At 42.5% G+C, this 27,434-nt stretch overlaps 2 protein-coding genes across 15 annotated transcripts in view; one reads left to right on the plus strand and one right to left on the minus strand.

Moving 5' to 3' along the window:
• Positions 1 to 27,434, plus strand: part of PLEKHA3 (pleckstrin homology domain containing A3) — a 138,927-nt gene that overhangs the window by 78,883 nt on the left and 32,610 nt on the right. For 10 of the 14 annotated variants that reach the window (XR_013828671.1, XR_013828672.1, XR_013828673.1 and 7 more), the window contains exons 9-10: positions 15,731 to 15,880; positions 24,210 to 24,380. Coding sequence is in view for 1 of the 14 variants with exons in the window: in XM_079924038.1 (XP_079780164.1) it covers positions 15,731 to 15,744 (14 nt within the window). In the remaining 13 variants the exon portion in view is untranslated. Of the gene's footprint in view, positions 1 to 15,730; positions 15,881 to 24,209; positions 24,381 to 27,434 lie in introns of those variants that run through there. The other 4 variants (XR_013828677.1, XR_013828678.1, XR_013828679.1 and 1 more) reach the window with 2 other exon arrangements.
• The window catches only part of TTN (titin), a 283,020-nt gene that overhangs the window by 29,433 nt on the left and 226,153 nt on the right, over positions 1 to 27,434 (minus strand). Inside the window, exons 253-268 of the mRNA XM_079924045.1 lie at positions 26,627 to 26,929; positions 26,220 to 26,525; positions 24,812 to 25,099; positions 24,426 to 24,716; positions 24,048 to 24,335; positions 23,297 to 23,884; positions 23,092 to 23,196; positions 22,427 to 22,624; positions 22,027 to 22,323; positions 21,350 to 21,937; positions 20,956 to 21,258; positions 3,742 to 20,847; positions 2,842 to 3,138; positions 2,146 to 2,733; positions 1,750 to 2,052; positions 1,336 to 1,632 (exon numbers count right to left, since the gene is read on the minus strand). Coding sequence (XP_079780171.1) covers positions 1,336 to 1,632; positions 1,750 to 2,052; positions 2,146 to 2,733; positions 2,842 to 3,138; positions 3,742 to 20,847; positions 20,956 to 21,258; positions 21,350 to 21,937; positions 22,027 to 22,323; positions 22,427 to 22,624; positions 23,092 to 23,196; positions 23,297 to 23,884; positions 24,048 to 24,335; positions 24,426 to 24,716; positions 24,812 to 25,099; positions 26,220 to 26,525; positions 26,627 to 26,929 — 22,146 coding nt within the window. The remainder of the gene's footprint in view (positions 1 to 1,335; positions 1,633 to 1,749; positions 2,053 to 2,145; positions 2,734 to 2,841; positions 3,139 to 3,741; positions 20,848 to 20,955; positions 21,259 to 21,349; positions 21,938 to 22,026; positions 22,324 to 22,426; positions 22,625 to 23,091; positions 23,197 to 23,296; positions 23,885 to 24,047; positions 24,336 to 24,425; positions 24,717 to 24,811; positions 25,100 to 26,219; positions 26,526 to 26,626; positions 26,930 to 27,434) is intronic.

Here is a 27,434-nt window from a genome sequence, read left to right on the forward strand (position 1 = left end):
TTAGAAAATCACAAGGATGAAATGAATAATTGCAGCAACTTCAAAGTAAGCTCATTGGCCTTTATTAAATAATACACACGAAGTAGTTCTAATACTATTTACATTTTACATTTAATTTTACAAGCCACTCTTTTATCACAGATGGGGAAGAAAGACTGTGAGTAAGCGCTGTACCCCAGTGACACTGCACTAATTGCACAGGGACTTAAATGCCTTTGAAATGTATTTTAACATCTATCAGGTGTTTTATTCCAGTGATGCAATGGGATATGGCAGTGAGAGCATCACTGCAGAAGCTGAATTATATGTTTTCTTTTATTCTAGTTCTCCTTCCTCTGACTACCTCTGATTCTTTTTATTTTCCCTTCCCAGTTCGCTGGTATCCAAGTGGGGGCATTTCACATCAGACCCTTGAATTCTGAATTATCTACTCACAGAGCTGTAAACTTCCCTGGACTGATTTTCTGCCAGGCTGCTTAAAATTTTTGAGAAACAGAATTAATTTGGCTTGCTTCACAGTCTCACAAATACCGACTCAGTGTCTACAAAGCCTGGTTCATAAAGAGAAGCCCTGGGATTCTCAGCATGAGGATGGGAGTGGATACTTTTGCCCAGATACCATCCTTGAAAATGGGGACTTTTAGAAAAAGTGTCGCAGGGTACCTAACTCTGATGAAATTTTAATTTTCAAAGCACTGTTGAGTTGAATGTGCCACTTATTTTCCAGAATGGTCAAGTATGTGTATTTTGGACTGACAGCCATGTAGAGAGAATTCTGGAGTCTGTCTGTTTGAATACCCACCCTATTGTTAATGAGCTGCTTGATGTTGGGGAAGTTATATAAGTGCTCTAAACCTCAGTTTCTCTTCTGTAAAATGGGCTTATCTTAAGGCTGTTAGAACTAGGGGAGAGAATTCATGGAAAGTACCCAGTAAATGTTAGCTGCTGCTAATATTATCATCATTAATGCCTCTGTTTAGTCTTTCACTTATTTCAGAGGAATATTCTCTGGGCATTCAACCATGGTCTTAATTGTTGATGCTGAAAATTTTAAATAGAAGAGTGAAAACACCAACTCATGTAATCAAAGCATCATAAAAGGTTGAAGTCAGAAGGCCCTTTAGGTATCCTGTAGTCCAAATCTCATGTTTTACAGTTACGTCAAGAGGCCTGGAGGGGTTATGGAATTTTCCTACGACTCACAGCTAATTCATAATTTCTTCTAAAAATCTAACAACGTACGTAGTAAAAGTTACCCACAGATTAGGACCACAAAAGTAAGACAAAATACTGAGTTAAATTGCTGTCGGGATTCAAACTGCTAAAAATGCTTACCATAAGAATCGATGCATGTAATGGGGCCTGCAACCTCGGACGGATTGCTGATGGAACCGATAGCATTTCTAGCAAAGACACGGAATTCATACTGGGAATTCTGAGTCAAGCCAGAGACAGTGAGTTGAGTCTCGGTAACGTTGGTGAAGCTGGCCTTGGCCCATCTGCCATCTGGAAGGTCTCGTCTCTCAACAATGTAGCCTGTAATCTTGCTTCCTCCATCATAAGCTGGTTGTTGCCATGAAAGGTTGACAGAGTTCTTTGAAACATCAGTGATACGGACATTTCTTGGGGGTTCTGTGGTAATGACAGGAAGCGGATTAGTGGCACTTATTTCAACATTATTTTGCTTTGCAGAAAGAAGGTTTGCATTTTTAAGTAGTGAGAACTGTCCTTCTAATGACAAATACATACCGCAGGCATCAATGGCTAGGACTGGTTCTGAAGGATGGCTGGGTTTTCCAATACCAGCAGCATTTTCTGCATACACCCTGAATTCATAGACGAGTCCAGCACTGATGGTTGTGACTGTGAAGTGAGTGGTGCGGATGACCATTTTGTTGGCTCTCTGCCATAAGATAGTGTTTCTGTCTTTCATTTCCAGGTGATAGCCTATAACTGCACTGCCTCCATTGGACACTGGTTCATGCCAGCCCACGGTGATACTTTCTCGAGTGACTTTAGTGACCCATGGTGTAGATGGCGGTCCAGGTGTTGCTACAAAAGAGAGAAATCCCACAGGTTAATACAGATATTTAAAACATTTATGTATATGGAAACCTGGGATCTTTGAAAAGTTTGACAACTTACTGTATGGTAGTTTGACAACCACACAAGCCGAATCTATGTGATCACTGATGCCAAAGCGGTTTTCTGCCTTGATGCGGAATTGGTATTCTTCTCCTGTGGTCAGCTTCATGACCTTAATCATGGTTCTTGCAACTGTCGCAGACACTTCAGTCCATACTGCAGTACTTGTCTCTCTCTTGAGTACAATGTAATTGGTAACCTGACTTCCACCATCATACTTAGGTGGCTCCCATTTGAGAGTCACGCTCTGTTCAGTTACATCACTAATCACAACAGGGCCAGTTGCGGGACCAGGCCTGTCCAGTATGATGATGTTAATGAAAGCTTTGGTTGTTCCACTGGAGTTGGCAGCAGTGATCTCATATCTTCCAGCATCAGCAGCAATGCTTTCTTTGAGATTGATGGTCAGGTTCTCAGCAGTAATTTCAGTGTTAAATCTCATGGTTGCTTTCAGCGGGACGCCATCTCTTGATAAGGTCACTTTGGGCAGTGGTTTTCCAGAAATTGGAATATCAACTTTAAGGTTTGAACCAGATCTAACATAGACGGTATGACTTGGGAAGTTCTTCATGTCAATTTCAGGTGGTTCTGAAAAATAAGAGTATGGAAGGTGAAGGTGAAAAACGTTTTATTGCAAATTAACTTAAGTCAATGCAAGTAATTTCAAATTTTGCTTCTGCATAAAATTAGACATACCTAGCTTCTCCTTTACAAGGACAGGAAGCAGAAGCTCTCTTGGGTCACTCAGACCAGCTTGATTTTCAGCAAACACCCGGAAAAAGTATTCAGAATTCTCCCTCAGACCAGAAATGACATGATGGGTTGACTTTACCACTGCACATCTCACCCAATTTTTCTGTCCTTTTTCTAGTGCTTCAATGACATAATGTACAATTCTGCTTCCACCATCATGTTCTGGCTTCAACCAGGCCAGGGAAACACTATCTTTGGATACACTTGTTACTCCAAGTTTTTCGGGTGGGCTTGGTTTTTCTAAGAAAGTAAAACATCAGAAGAAAGAGAAGTTATTACAACATTTTTTCCCCACATGTGTTCTTCCTGCATTGTGAAAAGAAAGATTTTTAAATGAAGGCCACAGAGTTACTTTTATTTGAGTCTTTCTTACTTTTTATATGATCAGTTTGGCTTCTGAGCCAAGCAAAACTTTCCCAGGCTTTGTCATTTTATGTCATAGCATTCAAACCAAGTAAGTGTCAAATGACCAAATAAAATGATTAAATTTATCCCAAATTTATCATGGGTGTAAAAACGAGGAATGAGATGAACAATCTTGTAAGAAACACTATCATACAATTTCTGCACACACACTATATATGTTTATATATATATATATATATGCAGTCAAATTCAATTATACTTAAATTCAGAATACATTATCCAACTCCAGCTATGTAAATTTCTTTTTTTAATCAATGAAGAACTTTCTCTAGTAGTAAGATTTCATTTTGTGCTATAGTATGAATTGTTCGAGGTGTGAACCAAAAGCATTTAAGATTAAACAGTAATTAAAATGATTCACACTAGTCTAGGAAAATGAATATGGATATGTAGGTTTTCTTTGTTCTTAAAACATACCTGTTATTTTTACTCCTTCCTTCGTTTCAGCTGGTACACCAACACCAAACTCATTTTCTCCGGAGACTCTGAAGTAGTAAATCTCCCCTTCTTGTAAGTTGGTAATTTTGTAGGAGAGGCGGTTACAGTTGCTGGTCACTGAGACCCATGCTTTCTTACTGGCCTCCCGTTTTTCTATGTAGTAATTCTTCACTAGTGCTCCACCATCATTTTCAGGAACATCCCAGGATAACACTGCAGACTCCCTGGTGACATCATGTACAGTAATATTGGCTGGAGGACCAGGAGAATCTAAAACTTTGACAACTAAGGTCAGTGAAGCAGCATTCAAAATATTCTGAATTGTTAATGTGTATTTTCCAGAATCATTTCTATTGGCATTTTCAATAGTCAGTGATGTATGAGAGTCTGTGGAATCAATATAAGCTCTAGTGCGGAGGTCAGTGTCTGGTTTGCTCCAGGAGACACTGGGTACTGGTCTTCCTCGGAAAGGCACAGTCATGGTAAAGGAGGCACCGGCCTTGACGATCAAGGTCTTCTTCATTTCACTGTCAAGATCAAATACAGGTTCTTCTTCTCTTTCCTTTGCTATCTGGGGATCGGAGCTATCACTGGGATCACTAGCACCGACCTTATTGATAGATCTTATTCTGAAAATGTATTCGGCTCCTGTGGTTAGTCCACTTATTGTGTATTCTGTGCCCCTTAAGTTCTGAATGGCAGTTTTCCAGTCAGTTTCATCAGATTTTTTAAATTCTACAGTGTATCCAGTTACTGGGGACCCACCATCAAATAAGGGCTTAACCCAGCCAATAGTTATATTGGTCTTGCCTGAGTCCATGATACTGGGTTTGGATGGAGGAGATGGTAAGAACACGGGATCTGCTGCCTGAATTAAGGGAGAGGTTTCACTTGGAAGGCTCAGGCCTGCAGCATTTTCTGCATATACCCGATACTCATATTCACATCCTTCCCGAAGTCCTGTTGATTTCACTCTCAGATCATAAACCGGTTTTTTGTTTACACGCACCCATCGTAGGCTGTTTTTCTCTCGCCTTTCAATTATGTATCCAGAGATTTCACTGCCTCCATCACTCTCTGGTCTTGCCCAGCAAAGTGTCATGAACTCTTTGGTCACAGATGTAATTTCCAAAGATGTGGGTGGACTTGGAACCGTAAATGGATCTAGTGCCTTTACAGCCATACTCTCCAGGGGCTCGCCAACACCATATTTATTAACACCGGTTACTCTAAAGATGTATTCATTGCCCTTGAGCAACTTGGTCACTTTACAGGATGTTGTCCTTAACTCTCCTTCACATATTGTCCAAGCAAGGCGACTTGTCTCGCGTTTTTCTACAATGTAATAGTCGATAGCTGCGCCACCATCTTCTTGGGGTGGTCCCCAAGAAACAGAGCATTTCTCAGCAGTGAGGCCAGTTATTTCAAGTGGTCCTGCTGGTGGGCCAGGCTTATCAAGTACCTTGCAATTAACTGCAAAAGACCGAGTGCCAGCAACATTCTTCAGTGTTAGCACATACTGCCCAGAGTCTCGTCGGACACAGTCTTTCACTGTTAGCAAAGTATTGTAGTCTGTTGAGACAATTTCTGTTCTTGCTCTCTCTTCAATTTCTACACCATCCTTGGCCCAGGAAATTACTGGCAGAGGTCGCCCTGCAATGTCTGCATTTATCTTAAGGACCTCTCCAGCTTTGACAACAATGACATCTCGGAACTTGACATCCATCATAATTCTTGGAGCCTCAACATCGTCTTTAACTGTGATAGGTCCAGTGGATTCAGATGGCTCACTAGTTGAGTCAGCAGCATTCCTTGCGAAAACCCGGAATTCATAACGCTGGTCTTCAGTAAGTTCGGTTACTTCAAAGTATGTTTCTTGTACATTAGTAAAGTTGCACTTCAGCCACCGGCCATCTGGTAGTTCTCTACGTTCAACAATGTATCCGGTTATCTTAGCTCCACCATCATAATGTGGCTTAGACCATTTAAGTGACACTGATTTCCTTGTGATATTTGTGACTTCAGGTTGTCCAGGAGGGTCACAAGGGTCTCTTGCAGGGACTGGTTCACAAGACTTACTGCATTTACCAATTCCAGCAATAGTCTCAGCATATACACGATACTCATACATCAGTCCTTCATCAAGGCCGGAGACTTTCCTTTGAGTAGCAGTGATGAGGCTCTTATTTACTTTTGACCAAAGAACGCTGCTTCTTTCTTTATACTCAAGGTGATAGCCAAGTACTTGACTTCCTCCATCATTAACTGGCACTTGCCAGGTTACCAACATGGTGGATTTTGTGGCATGCACAACTTTAGGAGTACCAGGAGGACCTGGGGGGCTGAATGGATACTCTGCAACTACAGCTGAAGATGCACTGTAGGAGCTCTTTCCGTAGCGGTTTTCTGCACAAACACGGAACTGATACTCACTTCCTGTTACTAGACGAACTATTTTAATGGATGTTCTTGCAACTGCCTGTGAAACTACGTGCCATGTTGTAGAAGAGGTTTCTCTCTTTTCAACGATGTAATTGCTAATCTGGCAGCCGCCATCATATTCTGGAGGATTCCAGGAAATGGTTATATTGTCACAACTAACCTCATCAATATGTATAGGTCCGGGAGGTCCTGGTTTGTCAAGCACAATTATAGTAATAGGAACTGTTATGGATCCAGCACTGTTTGAAACACATAATTCATAAGTTCCAACATCTTCCCTTGAAGCTTCCTTAATTGTTAGTGATGTTACAGTCTTTGAAGAAGAAACATTTACTCTAGTTGTCTCTTTAAGAGTCTGACCATCTTTTTTCCAGCTTACAGTAGCTTGAGGTCTTCCTTTAAATGGAACATCAATCTTCAGTTGGTCTGTAGCCTTTACATTGAAAGTATTGAAAGGAAGCTCAACTGAAGGCTTTATTTCAATATCTCTTGCAATTACTGGCACTCCAAGTTGTCTTGGATCACTTTTTCCTTTTTCATTAAGTGCAGCTACCCTGAAGATATACTCCTCTCCAGCAGTTAGGCCAGATATAGTTGCCTCTAGAGTCTTAACTTGTGTGCACATGCTCCATTTTTCACTCCCTTTGGTCTGCATTTCAACTACATAACCGGTAATTTTGCTGCCACCATCACTTTCTGGTTTCTCCCACTTAATTGTAGCTGTGTTACGGGTCACATCAACAAGAGTTACTCTTCCAGGTGGGAGGGGTGTTTCAGAAACTTTAACAGGTTCAGTTGTTTGAGCTGGCAAACCAATCCCATATTCATTGGAAGCCAAGACTTGGAAGTAGTAAGAACATCCTTCTTGCAGGTTTTCAATCTTAAAAGTGTTCTTCGTGCAATTGTTTGTAACAGTAGCATACACTTTTCTTGTAGTTTCTCGTTTTTCGACGATGTAGTTCGTAATCTTAGCTCCGCCATCAATAAGCGGTGGTTCCCAAGCCAGTGTCACTGAATCTTTCTTCACTTCTCTTACGGTCAAATTCACAGGGGCACTTGGTGAGTCGAGAACTCTGACGTTAACAAAAGCAGTTTTAGAGCCACTGTTATTTTCTAGTGTCAGATTATACCGACCACTGTCAAATCTGGTAACGTTATCAATTACCAACATTGTATATGAGCTGGTCACCTCAATCTGGGCCCGGTCAGTGAGAATGCCTTCTGCCTTTTCCCATTTAACTTCAGGTTCCGGTCGACCTTTGATAGTGACAAATAAGCGTAAAGTAGCACTCGCACGCAGAATGACCACTTTTCGGAGATCAGCATCCAGTTCTATTTCTGGTGGCTCTTGCCTCTCTTTAGCAACAACTGAACCAGGTATAGTTGCAGGTTCACCTACGCCTTCAGAATTGATGGCACAAATACGGAAGTTATATTCAGTATTTTCTTTAAGCTTGGTCACGGTGAACTGCTTTCCTTGTAATCCTGTTGGTGGACTGCACGTTGTCCATTCGGCAGCAGCGGCTTCTTTGACTTCAACAACATAGCCCTTAACAGGAGCGCCGCCATCATAAATTGGCTTATTCCACACCAGGGAGACAGACGATCTGGAAGTGTCTGCCACTTTTAGATTACTTGGTGGTCCTGGTGGATACAGAGCATCACATGCACGATAGAAAACAGATGGCTCACTAGGTTCACCCACACCAGCTGCATTTTCAGCAGCAACTCGGAATTCATAGGAATGCCCTTCAGTAAGGCCAGTTACCCTGAATCGAAGATCTGTGAGTGTTTTCTTGTTGCACTTGGTCCACCTGATGCCTGCCTTATCTCGTTTTTCAAGAACGTATCCCTCGATTTCAGCACCTCCATCATCCACTGGGCGTGCCCACGTTACGACCACAGACTCTTTGGTGATTGCTGAGGCTTCAGGTGGGGAAGGAGGACCTGGTGGTTTATAAGGATTACGGGCTACAACAGGCTCAGATTCCAGAGGCTCTCCAATTCCATATTTATTCACAGCCATGACACGGAAGATGTACTCATTACCAGGAAGAAGTTTAGTGACTTTGTAGTTAAGGGCCTGTACCTCAGTTGAAACCTGGGTCCAGGAGAGTCTGCTTGTCTCTCTCTTTTCAATGATGTAATGTGAGATATTAGCACCACCATCTTGTAAAGGTGGGTTCCATGCCAGGTAACATTTTTCAGCAGTCACTCCAGAAACTTTCAGAGGCCCTTCAGGAGGCCCTGGCCTGTCAAGTACCTTTACAGTGATTGGTATAGACTTTGTTCCACCCACGTTGCTGAGTTGCAGGATATATTGTCCTCCGTCACTACGTATACAGTCTTTGACAAGAAGAGTTGTTTTCTGAATAGTAGACTTAATTTCCATCCTGGCAGCTGTTTCTTCAAGCTCTTTTCCATCTTTTGACCAAACAATGTCAGGTATAGGTTTGCCACGGATATCAGCTTCAAGGACAAAAGTCTCTCCTGCGTGAACAACGATGACATCTTTATATCTGGGATCCAGTGAGGCATTTGGTGCATCGATTTCATCTCTTGCAGTAATGGCGCCAGTGCTTTCAGACGGTTCACTAAAGTTGCCAGCTGCGTTTCTTGCAATTACTCTGAATTCATATCTTTGGTCTTCTACAAGTCCACTCACTGTATATTCAGTTTCTAATACATTAGTAAAGCTGGCTTTCATCCAACGGCCGTCAGGTAGATCTTTCTTTTCTACAGTATAACCTGTTATTTTGCTGCCACCGTCATAGGCAGGTTTCTTCCATTTCAGTGTGACACTGTTTCTTGTAATAACAATGGCTTCAGGGCGACCTGGTGGGTCACACGGATCACGAGCAACAAAGCATTCCGACACTTTGCTCGGCTTGCCGATGCCAACAATATTTTCAGCAGAAACTTTGAACTCATACTCAAGGCCTTCATCAAGCCCAGTTGTTTTGAATTTGGTGTCTTGAATGGGAGTCTTATTTAATTTGACCCATAAAATGCTGTTCTTTTCTTTCTGTTCAAGATGGTAGCCAGTAACTTTGCTGCCTCCATCATTAACTGGCTCGTGCCACTGCACAAGCATTTGATCTTTCGAGACTGATGTCACAAAAGGAGTGCCAGGTGGTCCGGGTTCTTTAAATGGATATTGTACAATAACTGGTTTAGAATCCAAGGGGGCACTTTTTCCATACCTGTTTTCTGCAAAAATTCTAAACTGGTACTCAGTGCCTGTTTTCAGTTTGGTTACTTTAATTGTTGTTCTTGCAACTGTTGCTGATACCATGTGCCAAGTGGTGGTAGTTGTATCTCGCTTCTCTACAATGTAGTTGCTTATTTGGCAGCCACCAGTATAGGCTGGAGGTTCCCAAGATATGACCACAAAGTCTGCACTAACTTCATCAAACCGAACTGGTCCAACTGGAGGTCCAGGCTTTTCCAAAATGATAATGCTGAGATTTTCAATTGCTGTACCTGCACTATTTGTTGCTGTTATGGTGTATTTTCCAAAGTCGTCTTTGTTACTTTCTATAATGTGCAAAATAGTTGATGTAGCTGTTTGCTCAACATTTACTCTTGTTGTCTGTTTAAGAGGCTCGCCATCTTTGACCCATGAAATTTCAGGTCTCGGTCGGCCAATGACAGGAATTTCGATTTTAAGACCTTCTCCAGCTTGGACACTATATGTGTTAAATGGTAACTTAAAACTAGGCTGTATAGTCAAGTCCTTGGCTATGACAGGAACACCAAGCACTCTTGGATCGCTTTTTCCTTTCTCGTTGTAAGCCTTGACACGGAACTGATATTCTTGTCCAGAACTCAAACCAGTAACAACTGCATTGCAGACTTTGGATTCAGCCACAACACTCCATTTTTCTGTTCCTTTGGGCTGCATTTCAACAACATACCCCAGGATTCTGCTACCACCATCATGTTCAGGTTTCTCCCACATCAGCGATGCACTAGTCTGGGACACGTCAGTGAGTGTGACCTTTCCTGGTGGGGAAGGAGGTTCAGCTGCTTTCACAGCATCAGCGGTTTCCACTGGAACACCAACTCCAAATTCATTTTCAGCCATTACTCTAAAGTAGTACATGGCTCCTTCTGTAAGATTCTCAACTTTAATGCTTGTTTTGCTGCATTTATTACTCACATTAGCATATGCTTTTCTGGTTGACTCACGTTTGTCAATAACATAGTTCTTGACCTTTGCACCCCCATCGATGATGGGTGGTTCCCATATCAGAAGGACAAAATCTTTTCTCACTTCTTTGACTGCCAAATTCTGTATTGGTCCTGGGGTGTCGAGAACTTTCACAGTTACAAAGGCAGATTTAGATCCACTGCTGTTTTCCAGCTTGAGAGTATATTTTCCAGCATCGCTTCTATCACAGTTATCTATTGATAGTTGGGTATAGTTCGCTGCTTTTTCAGTTTGGACCTTATCTGTGAATTCACCTTCCTCTCGAGACCAAGTGATCTCAGGTGTTGGGCAACCTTTGAATGGAATGTGAATTCTGACAGATCCACCAGCTCTTACAACAATTCCTTTCCTTAATTCAGAGTCAAGGTCAAGTTCAGGTGCTTCGAGTTTATCTTCTGGTTTCACAGTACCAGGAACTGATGTAGCCTCACCTAAACCAACTTTATTGAGGGCACAGACTCGTATTTTATACTCCTGGTGTTCAGTGAGTTTTGAAATTTCAAATCGAGTGGCTCTCAGGCCAGTCTGTGGAGTAACTATTTGCCATTCTTCTTCATCTGCTTTACAGATTTCTACTACATATCCCAGGATCTCACTGCCACCATCGTAGATGGGTTTACCCCAGGCAAGTGTAATTGAATTTTTAGTGGTGTCTACAATGTGTGCATTGATGGGGGGGCCAGGTTTGAACACAGGATCGCAAGCCTTATAATAAACTGTAGCTGGACTTGGTTCTCCAACTCCAGCAGCATTTTCTGCAGAGACTCTGAATTCATACTCATGGTCTTCTGTTAATCCTGTTACTCTTAGACGCAAATCTGTAATGCGGCGTTTATTACATTTTATCCACCTAATGCCACTTTTGTCTCTTTTTTCTACAATGTAGCCAATAATCTCACTTCCACCATCACTATCTGGACGGCTCCAACAGACGGTCATGGAGTCCTTGGCAATGTTCGTGACTTCCAGGCTTTTTGGTGGTCCAGGAAGCACAAATGGATTTTTCATGATTACTGGTGCAGATTCCAAAGGCTCTCCAACACCGTATTTGTTGACAGCCATTATACGGAAAATATATTCATTCCCTTCTAAGAGTTTGGTAACTTTCAGAGAATTGGTTACAACCTCTGAAGCAACAACAGTCCAGGCAAGCCGACTTGTTTCTCTCTTTTCAACAACATAGTGAGAAATGTTGCTGCCACCATCTTGAAGTGGTGGAGACCATGTTAATGTGCATTTTTCAGCGGTGACTCCAGTAACCTGGACTGGCCCTTCTGGAGGTCCTGGTCTATCTAACACTTTTACATTCACTGGGAATGACTTAGAACCTGCAACATTGGAAGCTCTTAAAATATACTGTCCGCCATCGATTCTAATGGCATCCTTTACAATAAGTAAAGCCTTGAAATCTGTGTTCTTTATTTCACATCTAGCAGATTCTTCAATTTCCTTATCTCCTCTTAACCACTCAATGGTAGGTAGCGGCTTTCCGTGGACATCAGCTTCAAGCCTGAATGTTTCTCCAGCATTTACCACAATTGTGTCTCTGAATTTTGGATCCATTGAAATTCTTGGGAGTTCGACCTCATCCTTGGCAGTTATCGGTCCAGTACTGTCAGAGGGTTTGCTTATTACACCAGCTGCATTCTTTGCAATGACTCTGAATTCATATCTTTGATCTTCAGTAAGACCTGACACAGTAAATTGAGTTTCAATGACGTTTGTGAAGCTGGCTTTCATCCAGCGACCCTCAGGCAAATCACGTTTCTCTACAATGTAACCCGTAATCATACTTCCACCATCATATGCTGGTTTGGTCCATTGTAAAGTGATTTCATGTCTTTTAACTATTATTGCTTCTGGGGTTCCCGGTGGGTCACAGGGATCTCTGGCTACATAGCATTCAGAATTCTTGCTTGCTTTGCCTATACCAACAATATTTTCAGCATAAACTCTGAATTCATATCCAATGCCTTCTTCAAGATTGAGTGCTTTAAACTGGGTGTCATGAATAATAGTTTTGTTGACCTTTGTCCACAAAATACTATTTCTTTCCTTTCTCTCAAGGTGGTAACCTATGATTGGGCTTCCTCCGTTATTGATTGGTTCATGCCACTGTATAACCATGGAGTCTTTGGAAATGGCTGTGGCAAATGGTGTGCCTGGAGGGCCTGGTTCTTTGTAGGGATATTGAGCTACAATTGGCTGAGATTCCAAGGCAAAGCTTTGTCCATATCTGTTTTCAGCGAATATTCTGAATTGGTATTCTGTACCAGTCTTCAGTTTGGTCACTTTGAGTGTAGTTCTGGCAACAGTAGCAGAAACAACATCCCATACTGTGGTGGTTGTATCTCTTTTCTGAACTATGTAGTTAGTGATCTGGCAGCCCCCTGTATACAGTGGAGGTTCCCAAGATAAGGTAATACTTTCAGCACTGACTTCATCAAATTTAACAGGTCCTTTTGGAGGATCAGGCTTATCTAGGGTTATAATTTCGATGGATACTGTCTTCTGACCAACAACATTAGCAACTGTGATTCCATAATGTCCACTGTCATCCTTATGAGTTTCTTTAATACTGAGTATGGTGAGGTCAAGTGAATCAGTAACATTGATTCTTGTAGTCTGCTTCAGTGGAAGACCGTCTTTAGTCCAGGTAATGGTTGGCTTAGGACGTCCAGAAATTGGCACTTCTATTTTCAAATCTTGGCCAACCTGTACACTGTAATTGTTAAATGCAGGTCTTACATCTGGCTCAATGACCAGATCTTTGGCAACTATTGGAACTGCAAGAGACCTAGGATCACTTCTTCCCTTTTCATTTACAGCCACAACTCTAAAAAGGTATTCTTCTCCCTGAGTTAGGTTGGTAATTACGGCTTCAAGGGACTTGACTCGAGCACACTCTGACCATTTCTCATGGTGTTTAGCTTGCATTTCCACAATATACTGAATGATTTTACTGCCGCCATCATGTTCAGGCTTTGTCCAGCTCAAAGAGACACTGTTTCTGGTGACATCATCCACGGTTATTTTTCCTGGAGGTTGTGGGACTTCTGCAACCTTAATTGGATCATCAGTATGGGCGGGAAGGCCAATACCATACTCGTTCTCAGCTGTGACTCTAAAGTAGTAACTGCAACCTTCTTGGAGTTGATCGATTTTCCAAGAACTCTTGTGGCAATTTGTGACAACTGCAGCGTATGATTTCCTTGTGGCTTCACGTTTCTCAACAATGTAATTTTTAATTTTGGATCCCCCATCCAACAAAGGAGGTTCCCATGTAATTGATACTGAGTCTTTGGTGATTTCTGTGACTTTCAGATTAACAGGTGGACTTGGTGTGTCCAGGACTCTCACAGTAACAAAGGCAGTCTTTGTCCCACTGCTGTTATCTAACGTGAGAGTATATTTTCCACTATCATATCGGTTGACATTGTCAAGAACAAGAGAGGTGAAGCTGCTAGTGCTGTCGATTATAGCTGCGTCTCGGATTTCACCATCCGCCTTTCCCCATTTAACTTCTGGTGTAGGACGACCTCTAATAGGAACAAATAACCTTAAGGAGCCGCCTGCCCTTATATTTATAATTTTCCTCAGTTCTAGGTCAAGATCAATGTCTGGTGCTTCCAATTTTTCTTCAACTATAATAGGTCCAGGGACGTCCGCATGTTCTCCAACTCCAGCTTTGTTAACAGCACAGATACGGAAGTTGTACTCATGCTTTTCCAACAGCTTCTCGACTTCTATATTTGTTTTATTGATTCCAGTCGGTGGAGTGCACATTGTCCATTCACCAACACTCACGTCACATTTTTCAACAATGTATCCTTGGATTTCACAGCCACCATCGTATATTGGTTTGCCCCAAGAAAGGAAGACGGAAGATCTGGTAGTATCAATGACTTTGGGATTGTTTGGAGGTCCTGGTTTATAAATAGGATCACAAGCCTTTTGGTAAGCAGAAGGTGGGCTTGGCTCACTGAGTCCAGCAGCATTCTCAGCTGAGACTCTGAATTCATAATTGTGATTTTCTAAGAGTCCAGTTACTCTCAAGCGCAGTTCGCCAATCAGACGTTTATGGCATCTTGTCCATCTGATGCCCTCTTTATCCCGTTTTTCAAGAACATATCCAAGAATTTCACTGCCACCATCAGATGCTGGCCTTTCCCATACAACAACCATTGAGTCCTTGGCCACCGCTGTGATTTCTGGAGCTTTTGGTGCATCTGGCACTACAAATGGATTCTTGGCAATTACTGGCTCAGATTCAAGAGGTTCGCCAACCCCATATCTGTTGACAGCCATTATACGGAAGATATATTCATTGCCTTCAAGAAGCTTAGTAAGCTTGCAGCTGAGAGTTTGCACGTTGGCATCAACCACAGTCCAAACCAAGCGGCTGGTTTCTCTCTTTTCCACAATATAATTTATGATATCACTCCCACCATCTTGTAGTGGGGGTTTCCAAGCGAGTGTGCATTTTTCTGCTGTAACTCCTGATATAACAATAGGTCCTTCAGGTGGCCCTGGTCTGTCAAGAACTTTGACATTTACAGTGACTGATACCTCTCCTGCAACATTTTTGGCTTTCAGTATGTAATTTCCACTGTCAACACGTATTGCATCCTTTACATTGAGACTGGTGGCAAAATCAGTGCTCTTTATTTCTAATCGAGCTGTATTTGAAAGCTCCTGATCACCTTTTATCCACTGAGTGGTTGGTACTGGTTTGCCATAAATATCTGCGTCAATGTTGAATAACTCACCAGCGTGAACCACAATTGTGTCTTTGTATTTTGGATCCATACGAATTCGTGGTGGTTCTACCTCATCTCTTGCTGTTATTGCTCCTGTGCTTTCTGAAGGCTCGCTAAACACTCCTGCAGCATTTCGAGCTATAACCCGGAACTCATATCTGTGATCTTCAGCTAGGCCAGTTACTTCAAACTGAGTATCAATGACATTTGTAAAACTGGCTTTCATCCAGCGGCCCTCGGGCAGTTCTTTCTTCTCAACAATATAACCAGTGACCTTGCTTCCACCATCATATGTGGGTTTCTTCCACTGAAGAGTCACAGAATTCCTTGTGACAATGATTGGCTCTGGCCTTCCTGGTGGGTCACATGGATCACGGGCTACGTAGCTTTCTGACACTTTACTTGGCTTGCCGATGCCCACAATGTTCTGTGCGGAGACTCTAAATTCATATTCAATGCCTTCGTCGAGGCCAGTTGTTTTAAACTTGGTTTGAGGAATGGGTGTCTTATTCAACTTAACCCAGAGGATGCTATTTCTCTCCTTGCGTTCTAGATGATAGCCAATGACTTTGCTACCTCCATCACTGACTGGCTCGTTCCATTGTACTTCCATACAGTCCTTGGAGGAGAGCGTTACAAACGGTGTGCCAGGAGGACCAGGAACTTTGAATGGATACTGGGCTACAGTAGGCTCTGAATTGAGGTAGGTACTCTTTCCATATCTGTTTTCAGCTGCAATCCTAAACTGATATTCACATCCAGTCTTTAACCTGCAAGCTTTTATTGTTGTCCTTGCAACAGTAGCTGACAGAATTTGCCAGGTGGTTGTGGAAGTGTCCCGTTTTTCTACGATGTAATTATTGATAGAGCTTCCACCATCATACTTAGGTGGGCCCCAGGAGAAAGTGATACTGTCAGCTGTCACTTCATCCATTTTAACTGGTCCCGTTGGAGGCCCTGGTTTGTCAAGGACAATAACATTAAGGGTTTCAGTAGCTTCACCAGCTGAGTTAGTCAGTTTAACTACGTAATGTCCAACATCTTCTCGGCAGGCTTCCTTTATCGTCAGTAGTGAGTTATTTTCTGTGCTCTCAGCATTTACTCTGGTTGTCTGCTTCAGTGGTACATCATCTTTATGCCAGGTTGTAGTTGGCGTAGGGCGTCCAATGAATGGAACATCGACTTTCAGATCTTCACCTGCCAGTACAGTGAAAGTATTGAACAGGAGTTTGAAGGCTGGTGGAATGACAAGATCCTTGGCAACTACTGGCACACTCAGTTGTCTCGGATCACTGATGCCCTTCTCATTCTGAGCGGAAACACGGAAAGAGTATTCTTCACCCTGAATTAATCCAGTAATAGTGGCTTCGGTGACTTTGACTGTGGCACATGTGGTCCATTTGTCACTGCCTTTGCTCTGCATCTCTACAATGTAGCCTAGAATTCGGCTGCCTCCATCATGCTCAGGTTTCTCCCAAGAGAGTGACACGCTATTTCTTGTGACATCCACCAAAGTTATTTTTCCTGGAGGAAGAGGTCGTTCTGATGCTTTCACAGATTCTGCGGTTTCAGCAGGGAGCCCGATGCCATATTCATTTTCAGCGAGAACCCTGAAGTAGTAATTACAGCCTTCTTGAAGCTGGTCTACCTTCCAGGAAGTCTTGTGGCAATTTGTTGCAACAGTTGAATATGCTTTCCTTGTTGATTCCCGCTTTTCAACAATGTAGTTACTTATTTTTGAACCTCCGTCAAGAAGAGGAGGCTCCCATGTCAGTGTGACAGATGTCTTAGTGACCTCCTTTACCTTCAGATCCTGTGGAGGGCCTGGTGTATCCAGTACTCTGACACTGACAAATGCAGACTTGCTGCCTGAGCTGTTTTCTATAGTTAGTATGTATTTGCCACTGTCGAATCTGTTTACGTTTCCAACGGTAAGCAGGGTATAAGAGCTTGTGGACTCAATGCTAGCTTTATCTAAAGATTCTCCGTGTTCCCGGGTCCACTTCACCTCAGGTACTGGCCTTCCTTTGATTGGAACAAAAAGTCTCAGGGTACAACAAGCTCTTATGGTAACAACTTTGCGCAGTTCAGCGTCCAGTTCAATCTCTGGAGGCAGCATCCTGTCTTCAGCCTTTGGAGTGCCAGGAACAAGTGCAGGTTCCCCAATGCCTTCAGAATTCATGGCATAGATGTGGATTTTATATTCCTGGTTCTCTGTGAGGTTGGTGATAGTGTAAGAGGTTGCCTTGAGCCCGGCTGGTGGAGTGACAATACGCCATTCATCTTCTTCTGGCAGGGCGATCTCAACCATATACCCAGTGATTTCAGAACCACCATCATAGATAGGTTTGTTCCAAGCAATTGAAATGGATGATCTGCTTGTATCTAGAACACGTGGGTTACCTGGCGGGCCAGGTTTAAACACAGCATCACAGGCTTTATAAAATGGACTGGTAGCACTCGGTGCGCTGATTCCAGCAGCATTCTCAGCCATAATCCGGAACTCATATTCATGTCCTTCTGTCAGTCCAGACACTTTATATCTTAAATCAGTGAGAGTCTTTTTGTTGCATTTCACCCAGCGTTGGCCAGCTTTATCACGCCGTTCCACAATATAATTGATGATTTCGCTGCCGCCATCAGAGTCAGGATGTCCCCAGCAGACAACCATGGAATCTTTAGTAATAGTTGTAACTTCAGGATTTTGGGGTGGATCAGGTGGTCCATAAGGATCTAGTGCAAGCACAGGCTCTGATTCCAGTGGCTCTCCAACTCCATATTTATTTACAGCCATCACACGGAATATGTATTCATTGCCTTTTAAAAGTTTAGTGACCTTTAGTCTTGTTACTTGGACTTCTGAAGCTACATTTGTCCATGCCAGCCTGCTGGTTTCACGTTTCTGAACTACATAATTGTCAATTTTGGCACCTCCATCGTCCAGTGGAGGCAACCATGACAATATACATTTTTCTGATGTCACTTCAGATACAGCTAAAGGTCCTTCAGGTGGGCCTGGTCTGTCAAGAACTTTGACATTGAAAATATGTTTAGCAAAACCACCAGGATTGGTTGCTGTAAGGGTATAGGCACCGCCATCCCGTCTTAGTGAATCCTTGTTTACCAGATTAGTAGAGAAATCTGCCATTTTAATTTCTAATTTTGCTGTGTTTTCAAGCTCCTTTCCATCTTTGGTCCATTCCATTGTTGGAGGTGGGCGACCTGAAACATCAGCTTCCAGCTTGAATGCTTCACCTGCTTTTATTATAACTGTGTCCTTAAATTTGATGTCCACCATTATCCTTGGTGCTTCAATGTCGTCCCTGCATGTGATAGCATCTGATGGCTCAGACGGTGGGCTAATAGCACCAGCAGCATTTTTGGCAATCACACGGAATTCGTATGCGGCATCTTCTGTTAGTCCGCTGACTGTAAATTCATTCTCCAAAATGTTGCTGAAGTTGGCTTTCAGCCACCGTCCATTAGGAAAATCTCTCTTTTCAACTATATAACTGGTAATTTTAAAGCCTCCAGTATATTCAGGCTTAGCCCATTTAAGGGTCACTGTGTGTCTAGTAATATTTAGAGGAACCGGTTTCCCAGGTTGGTCAATGGGATCCAAAGCTGACATAGGTTCAGATGGCTTGCTCGGCTTGCTTTTGCCAGCCATGTTTTCTGCGATCACTCGGAATTCATAAGCAATACCATCTGCAAGTCCACTTGATTTGAAAATGTTGCCTGGTACTAATGCTTTGCTCACAGTCTGCCAGAGAATACTATTTCGTTCTTTTCTTTCAATGTGGTATCCTAAAATGGGGCTTCCACCATCAGAAAGAGGCTCATGCCAGCTGATTGTTATTGAATCCTTGGTAACTGCCATGACCTGAGGGGTACCAGGAGGCCCAGGAACCTTAAATGGATAGTTGGCAACTACAGATGCTGATGTGATGCCTGGTCCAACTCCGTATCTGTTTTGAGCTTTTACCCGGAATTGATAGTCCACTCCGGTAGTAAGGTGAGTGGCTTTGTAGGTGGTGCGTATAACGGTGGCTGCTAACTCAACCCATGTGGTACTGTCAGTCTGTCGCATTTCTACTACATAGTTGCTTATGGGTACACCTCCATCATTCTCAGGTGGGTCCCAAGAGAAGGTGACAAAATCAGACGAAACTTCATCAAATTTGATTGGTCCAGTAGGTGGCCCTGGGATATCATGGACTTGAATGGTGATGACATCACCAACCTCTCCCACAATGTTCTTTGCTGTTAATGGGTAGGGCCCACTATCGCTTCTTACACACTCATTGATATTTAAGATGGTTGAAGTTGCTGTGTTTTCAGAATTAACTCTCTGGGTCTGTTTAAGAACCTGGTCTCCTTTCTTCCATGTAACTGTGGGCTTTGGTCGACCTAGCACTGGAATTTCAACTTTGATGTTGTCACCAGCTTTAGCAATGACTAATTTTTGGTAAATGCCATGGAGATCCAATTCTGGAAGCATTGTCTGCTCCTTGACAACGACGGGTCGGCTTTCTCTAGGGGCACTTCTCCCTGCACTGTTCACTGCCATCACTTGGAAGGTATATTCTTCCCCTTCAGTTAGATTCTTCACAACACATTCTAACCCCTTCACGGTTGTGATGTGGGTCCACTGGTCAGAGCCTTTTCTTTGGGCTTCAATCACATAGCCAGTGATCTTACTGCCACCATCGTGCTTGGGTCTAGGCCACGCCAGGCTGACTGTGCTCTTAGTTGTGTCCATAATGTTAAGACTGTCTGGTGGTGATGGTACTTCGGAGGCTTTTACAGGCTCTGTTGTTTCTGTCGGCTCACCAATTCCGTACTCATTTTCTGCCATCACTCTGAAGAAGTATTCATGTCCTTCAGACAAGTCAGTAACTTTGTATGTGCATTTATGGCACTTAGTGGTGACCGTGGAGTAGGATTTCCGTGTTGCTTCTCGTTTCTCCACGATGTAGTTTGTTATATGTGAGCCCCCATCTATCAGTGGGAGGTCCCAGTGCAGGGTGACACTCTCCTTTGTGATGTCAGTAGGCCTCAGGTTAAGGACAGGTCCTGGTGTATCCAAGACTCTGACGTTAACGAAACCACTTTTCTTCCCAGCGGGGTTTTCAATGGTCATCACAAATTTACCGGTGTCATATCTGTTACATTCTGGGATGATCAGGAGCGTGAACGACTCTGTGCTTTCAATGTTAGCTCGGTTTTTAAGGTTGATATCATCTTTGGTCCATGTCACTTCGGGAGCAGGACGACCTTTAATGGGCACAAATATTCTAATACTGAGTCCTGCTCTCACAACAAGGGTTCTTCGAAGCTCAGCGTCTAGTTCGAAATCAGGAGCCATCTCCCGTTCTACAATTTCAACATTTGAAATCACTGCTGGCTCCCCAACACCTGCATCATTGATGGCACTGATTCTAAAATTGTATTTTTCTTTAGTCTGAAGATCAGGGACGACAAACTCGGTGATTCTGAGGGTGGTTCCTGTCGTATCCTTTATCCAGGCATCATCTCCTACTTTTTGATGCTCTACGACATAGCCAGTGATTTCAAGCCCACCATCATAATGAGGCTTGCCCCATGCCAAAGAAGCAGATTTCTTGGTGGTATCAGTGACACGTGCATTTGAGGGTGGTCCTGGGGGATCTGAAAAGGAGACAAAGGCACAAAAGTGTTAAGGGTTTGGCTTTTGTATAAATTATATAAAATACTGGCACTCCCAAATGAGCTGTATTGAAAAAGATAAATACTAACATGCTACATCTTTCATTAGAACAGGATTTGAAGTATCACTAGGTGGACCAATTCCTGCTTTGTTCTCTGCACTGACACGGAATTCGTAGGTGTTTCCTTCTTGCAGTCCTGTTACTTTGTATCTGAGATCGGAAACTGGAGTCTTTGTTGCTCTCACCCATCGCAAGCCTTTCTTCTCTCTCCTTTCTACATGATACCCTGTGATCTCACTGCCACCATCATCAACTGGTCTTTTCCAACTGACAGTGGCAGTGTTTTTAGTGACATTGGACACCTCTGGTTTTCCAGGGGGGCCAGGTGGACCTGAAAAGAAAGCAAATTTATGAGAAATCTATGATTTCCTAAATTCTGCTGCAAATGCTTACGTATCAGTTGCTTTATATGCTCTACGTACCAAATCTGTCTACCATCTTGACAGGTTCGGACTGTACGGGTTCCCCTTTGCCATACTGGTTTACAGCTGAGACCCGGAAGAGGTACTCATTTCCCTGGATAAGTTTGGTTGCCACATGCCTGCAAGTCTGAATATCTTCGGCAAACACTGTCCACAAAAGTCGGCTGGTTTCTCTCTTTTCAAGAACATAAGACTTAATTGGTGAGCCGCCATCTTCTAAGGGAGGTGTCCATGTAAGCGTTGCTTTTTCAGCAGAAACATTACTGACTTCGATCGGACCTGGGGGACCAGGTACATCGAGGACTGTCACCTTCACATGCTCCTCCTTTGTGCCAAAAGCATTGGTAGCAGTGATGGTGTATTCACCAGCATCTTTTCTAGTGGCATACTTGATGGCAAGCATGGAAGATGTTGGGGTTGAAGTTATCTGAACGATGTCTGATGGTCTGATGTCTTTTCCTGCCCTGGACCAACTTGACTTTGGAAGAGGCTTGCCGAGAATGCTAATGGCATTCAAAACAATGGTGTCACCTGCTTTAACTGTTAGCCCATCCTTTATTGTGGGATCAAGGACAATGGTTGGTGCCTCTGCAAAGGAGAAAAGAACATTTTAATCAGAAAAGGAAGGATGCTTAATTTACTATTGTTTATGTGCATAAAAAGTGAAATAGACCTACCATATTCATCCTTGCAAATAATGGTTCCTGTACTTTCTGATGGAGCACTGATAGCACCTGCTATATTCTTTGCTCTAATTCTGAATTCATATTTTCCACCCTCAACAAGGTCAGTAACAGTAAAGGCACAATCTGTGACATTAACATGGTTGGCTTTCATCCAAGATTTAGAGGGAAGATCCCGCTTCTCCACTATGTATCCAGTCAACTTATGACCACCATCATATTTGGGTTCAGTCCAAATGAGAGTCACTGAATTCCTTGTTACATTAATAACCTCAGGTTTGCCAGGAGGATCTAAAATAAAGCAAAAAACAGACAAAGAAACCCGGTCAAACACACACCAATGTTCTCTTCATGAAGAAAATACACCTGGATTTTGCTTTGTATAATGACTTACCAATTGGATCAAGTGCCACAACTGGCTCTGATGGCAGGCTTGGCTTGCCTACTCCTGCTAAATTGATTGCCATAACTCGGAATTCATATTCCAGACCTTCAGTTAGTCCTGTCACTTTGAAGTCTTTCATCCTAACAGGAGTCTTGTTAGCCCTCTTCCACAAAAGGCTATTTCTTTCCTTGGACTCGATATGATACCCTACAAAAGATCCAGTGATGTGTCAATTCACATAGAAAGTACAAATGTAGCCTGATTTTTAAATACATACGTACACACACACATACACACACACACGCACAGAGCAAGTAATCATTCTTGCTTGTATGTATACTTTTATTACCTAGGCATAGAGCCATTTTTTCCTCTTGGAATAGACATTTATTGCACCTTCTGTCAAAAAGTTTTAACTTACAAAAATAGATATCATTAAGAAAGCCTTTATTAACTATTACATTAGGAGGTTTTCATTGAAATTAAGCATTAGCTTAATGAATTAGCTTAATGCTTCATGTACTGAATGCATAATGAACTGAAAAAAGGAAAATACATTTTTGTATGTGCAGATAGTGCTATAAATAAGGAGCACAGATTCAACTTGTTTTCAGGGAGGAAGATTTGGAAGAAATCTTAATGTAAACGCTGTAGGGTAAGAGCCAACTAAATACCTGTAATTGGAGAGCCTCCAGTTCTCCTGGGGTCAGTCCAAGTTAGAGATACGGAATCATGTCTGACATCCACAATATTGGGAGGTGGGGGAGCATCGGGCACATCTAGGAAAAAATAGATAATGCAAGATTTATAATTAGGAATGTATTATAAATAAGCCAGAACCATGTTTTGCTTTATGTTTTCTGACCTTGAGACACTTACCAAATGGATGTCTAGCAACAATTGGCTCCGATTTCAAGCCCTGTCCTACACCGTATTTATTTTCGGCACTGACCCTGAAGGTGTATTCCATACCCTCAAGAAGTCTCATGACTCTAAAGGTGGTTTTCTGGACAGCTGAGGCACATGTCACCCACTTGTTGTTTACAGAATCTCTCTTCTCTAGGATATAGTTGGTGATCTCAGAACCTCCGTCGTCCTTTGGAGGACCCCACTTTAAGGTCATGGCTTCTGCTGTGACTTCGTCAAATTTGATCGGTCCGGTGGGGATGCCAGGCTTGCCGACAACTTTTATGGAGAGGGTTCCTTCCTTGGTGCCGGCAACATTCTTCAGTGTGATTGTGTATTTTCCAGCATCAGATTTTTGGCAGTCATTCACTACAAGAGTTGTGTTAACTGCAGATGAGTCGACACTGACCCTTGTGCCTGTTGCTAGAGGATCTTCTCCTTTCTTCCAGGACACGGATGGAGCTGGCTTGCCTTTTATGGGGATCTTAAGACGGAAGTTGCTGTTTTCTTTAGCCAGGTAGCACAAATCAGGAAGGTCCTTTAAGTCAAGGTCAGGAGCCACTGTAAAACAGCAGAGATAAGTTACTGTTATTTTTAATGCCAGGCAGTTAATTTTTTCAGATCGTTATAGTTTTTAAAGGATTTTTACATAAGCCAGTGAGTAGGGCTCAAGAGGGCACTTTTGATGACAAAGGGAAAATGGAGATGATGGCTGAAGGCTTACCGACATCATCCTTTGCCACAACAGTGATTTCACTTGGGGTCCCTTCTCCGTTTTCATTCTCGGCACTCACTCTGAAGGTGTATTCCTCCCCTTCAGTCAAATCTTTCATGGAATACTGTAAGTTTAGTGATTTCATGACTCGTTGCCACTTATTTTCTTCAGTCAGGATATCAACGACATATCCGATAATTCGACTCCCACCATCGCTGCGAGGCTTTTTCCAGCCTATGCTGCAAGATGACTTGGTCACAGACGTCACTTTAAGGTCCACAACTGGTCCAGGGGTTTCTAAAGCAAAGGAGAAACGATAAGTCTAAGCCCTGGATAACCAAGGTAAGATGTCACTCAAAATGACGGGATGGTAGCTTATTTGCTCACCGGAAGCTTTCACGGCATCACGTGTTTCACCGGGATCACCAATGCCGTACTCATTTTCCGCAAACACCCTGAAGAAGTAGGATTTTCCTTCCTCCAAGTTAGAAACTCTGAAGCTTGTTTTGGAGCACTCCGTTGTTACGGTGGACCAGGACTTCCTCTCTGCGTCACGCTTTTCTACCACATAGTTTATGATGGGGCTTCCGCCGTCAACAATGGGAGGATCCCAGGTAACATAAGCAGAATCTTTGGATATTTCTTTGACAGTCACATTGACGGGTGGCCCAGGAGTATCTGAATAAATAGTGGGTAGATAAGAAATGAATATGTAAAAAATACATAGACTACATTTTAAGCATATATATGATTGTTTTTTCAAGTGGACTTACCAAGCACTTTCACTACAATGGTATATTCTTTTGTACCACAGCTGTTCTTCAGAGTCAAGATATATTTTCCTGCATCATATTTGTTCACATTTTCACAGCGCAAGAAAGTGTCAAAGTCAGTTGACTTTATGTCCAGTCCAGTCCTTTCTCTTAGATTGACATTTGGTTTAGACCAAGTTATCTTGGGAGGTGGACGTCCTTTTACTGGTACATACAGTCTCATTGTAACTCCAGCACGTAATATGAGTGTTTTCCTCAAATCAGCATCAAGTTCTCCCTCAGGTGGAACTGTTTAATGTTGGAGTAAAGACAGAGTAATAATGGTCAAATGTATTTCCAAGAACTGGCCTGATCACTCCTAAAATATGTTTCTTTCCATAACTGATCTCTAGTTCTTTAGAAAATCCTTAATATAATCCTCAAAACTTTTGCCAACTATTTTAAAAAATTAATTAATTAATTAATTTATTGGCACTTTGGGTCTTCGTTGCTGCGTGCAGGCTTTCTCTAGTTGTGGTGAGTGGGGGCTGCTCTTTGTTGTGGAGCACAGGCTCTAGGCACGCGGGCTCAGTAGTTGTGGCTCGTGGGCTCTAGAGCGCAGGCTCAGTAGTTGTGGCGCACCAGCTTAGTTGCTCCACAGCATGTGGGATCTTCCCCGACCAAGGCTCGAACCCGTGTCCCCTGCACTGGCAGGCAGATTCTTAACCACTGCGCCACCAGGGAAGTCCCGTTGCTAACGATTTTAATACTCTGTAGCAATTATTGATCTTTCTATTTTCCAATATCCTATAGGCCGACCCAAGTTTTCCCTGGAGGATCTGCATCTCATCTCATGAACCTTATATACTCTTAAACTCTCTGTATATTAAAAGTAGATGATTGGTTTTTGGCTTTCTTCCAGTGAAGGCACTCTGCTATATACTCTTCATTTCATTGTAGGAAGAAAAGTACACGGAAGGTGAAGTATAATACCAAGTAATTCAAAGTAAAAGGAGCACTGGTTAGGGAGAATAAGTGAATAGAAGAAATGGTGAGAAGAGAAATTAAGATGATGGAGAGCTTACCATTATATACTTACGGAGAGGGGTAGATTAGAAGAGAAAATAAAAACCTAAGAATGATAAATAGCTCACTACTTAGTTTAAAAAAATCTTTTTATTCTCAGAATAAAATTCCTATATTCTGTATTCTTTTGAAGACATGAAATTCTCATACTTGCATTCCATTGAGCTTATTATACAATACCATAAAGTACCAACCCAGCTCTCCTAAAATGTATTGATACTTGTAGAGTTACCAACCCTAAAACTTCTTATAAATAACTAAATCTACATAAGGGAGTCCCATACTCCCTCTTACAATATGACTGATGAGAAGAGTTCTGTATGTTTTTCCTGGTAATACTTACTTAAAATGTCCTTGGGACAGTGTTTATCTGGCACATCGCTGGGGTCACTATATCCTATCTTATTAACGGCATACACGCGGAACTGATATTCTGTGTTTTCCATTAGGCCGGTAACCTCAAAGCGGGTTTTCTGTAGCTTCTGTGGTAAATTGCACCTCACCCAGTTATCAGAATCAGCTCGTTTTACTTCAACAAGGTAACCAATGATAGGGCTACCACCGTCATAGGCTGGCTTGCCCCAAGATAGACTCACGGAGCTATGGGTTGTATCATATACTTTGGGAAAAGCTGGTGGACCAGGAGGATCTGAGGATAAATAATAATAGAAAATTTTCATTAAAACCTCATTCCCAGTTTTTGAATGTTGATTATAACACAGAATATTGGACTCTCTCATGAAAACTTACACAGAGGATCTTGGGCATAAGCAGCTTTGGATACGTCACTGGGTTTGCCTGGTCCAGCCTTATTTATAGCTGTAACTCGGAACTCATATTCCTTGCCTTCTTGGAGACCTGTTGCTTTTATCGTTCTTTCTATAACGGGTTTTCTGTTGACCTTAGTCCAGTTAATTGCCTGGGTTTCCCGCTTTTCAACCAAATAGCCAGTGATGGGGGAGCCGCCATCATCTGCTGGTGGTTTCCAGCTTACTGTCATGTGATCTTTGGTTATGTTGCTAATAACAGGAGGATCACAGCGTCCGGGTGGGTCTGCAGAGATTGATTGACAAGTTAATGTCCCAGTCTAAAAGGTAATATTTAAAAAGTAAAATGAGTTATTTGTAGTGAGGTGGATGGACCTTGAGTCTGTCATACAGAGTGAAGTCAGAAAGAAAAAAACACATACGTATGCTAACACATATATATGGAATCTTTAAAAAAAAAAATCGTTCTGAAGAATGTAGGGGCAGGACGCAGACCTAGAGAATGGACTTGAGGATACGGGGACGGGTAAGGGTAAGCTGGGACGAAGTGAGAGAGTGGCATGGACATATATACACTACCAAATGTAAAATAGATAGCTAGTGGGAAGCAGCCACATAGCACTGGGAGATCAGCTCGGTGCTCTGTGACCACCTAGAGGGGTGGGATAGGGAGCGGGGGAGGGAGACCCAAAAGGGAGGGGATATGGGGATGTATGTATAGGTATAGCTGATTCACTTTGTTATACAGCAGAAACTAACACACCATTGTAAAGCAATTATACTCCAATAAA

The sequence above is a fragment of the Stenella coeruleoalba genome (assembly GCF_951394435.1).
Source record: "Stenella coeruleoalba genome assembly, chromosome: 6".
Lineage (NCBI taxonomy): Eukaryota > Metazoa > Chordata > Mammalia > Artiodactyla > Delphinidae > Stenella > Stenella coeruleoalba.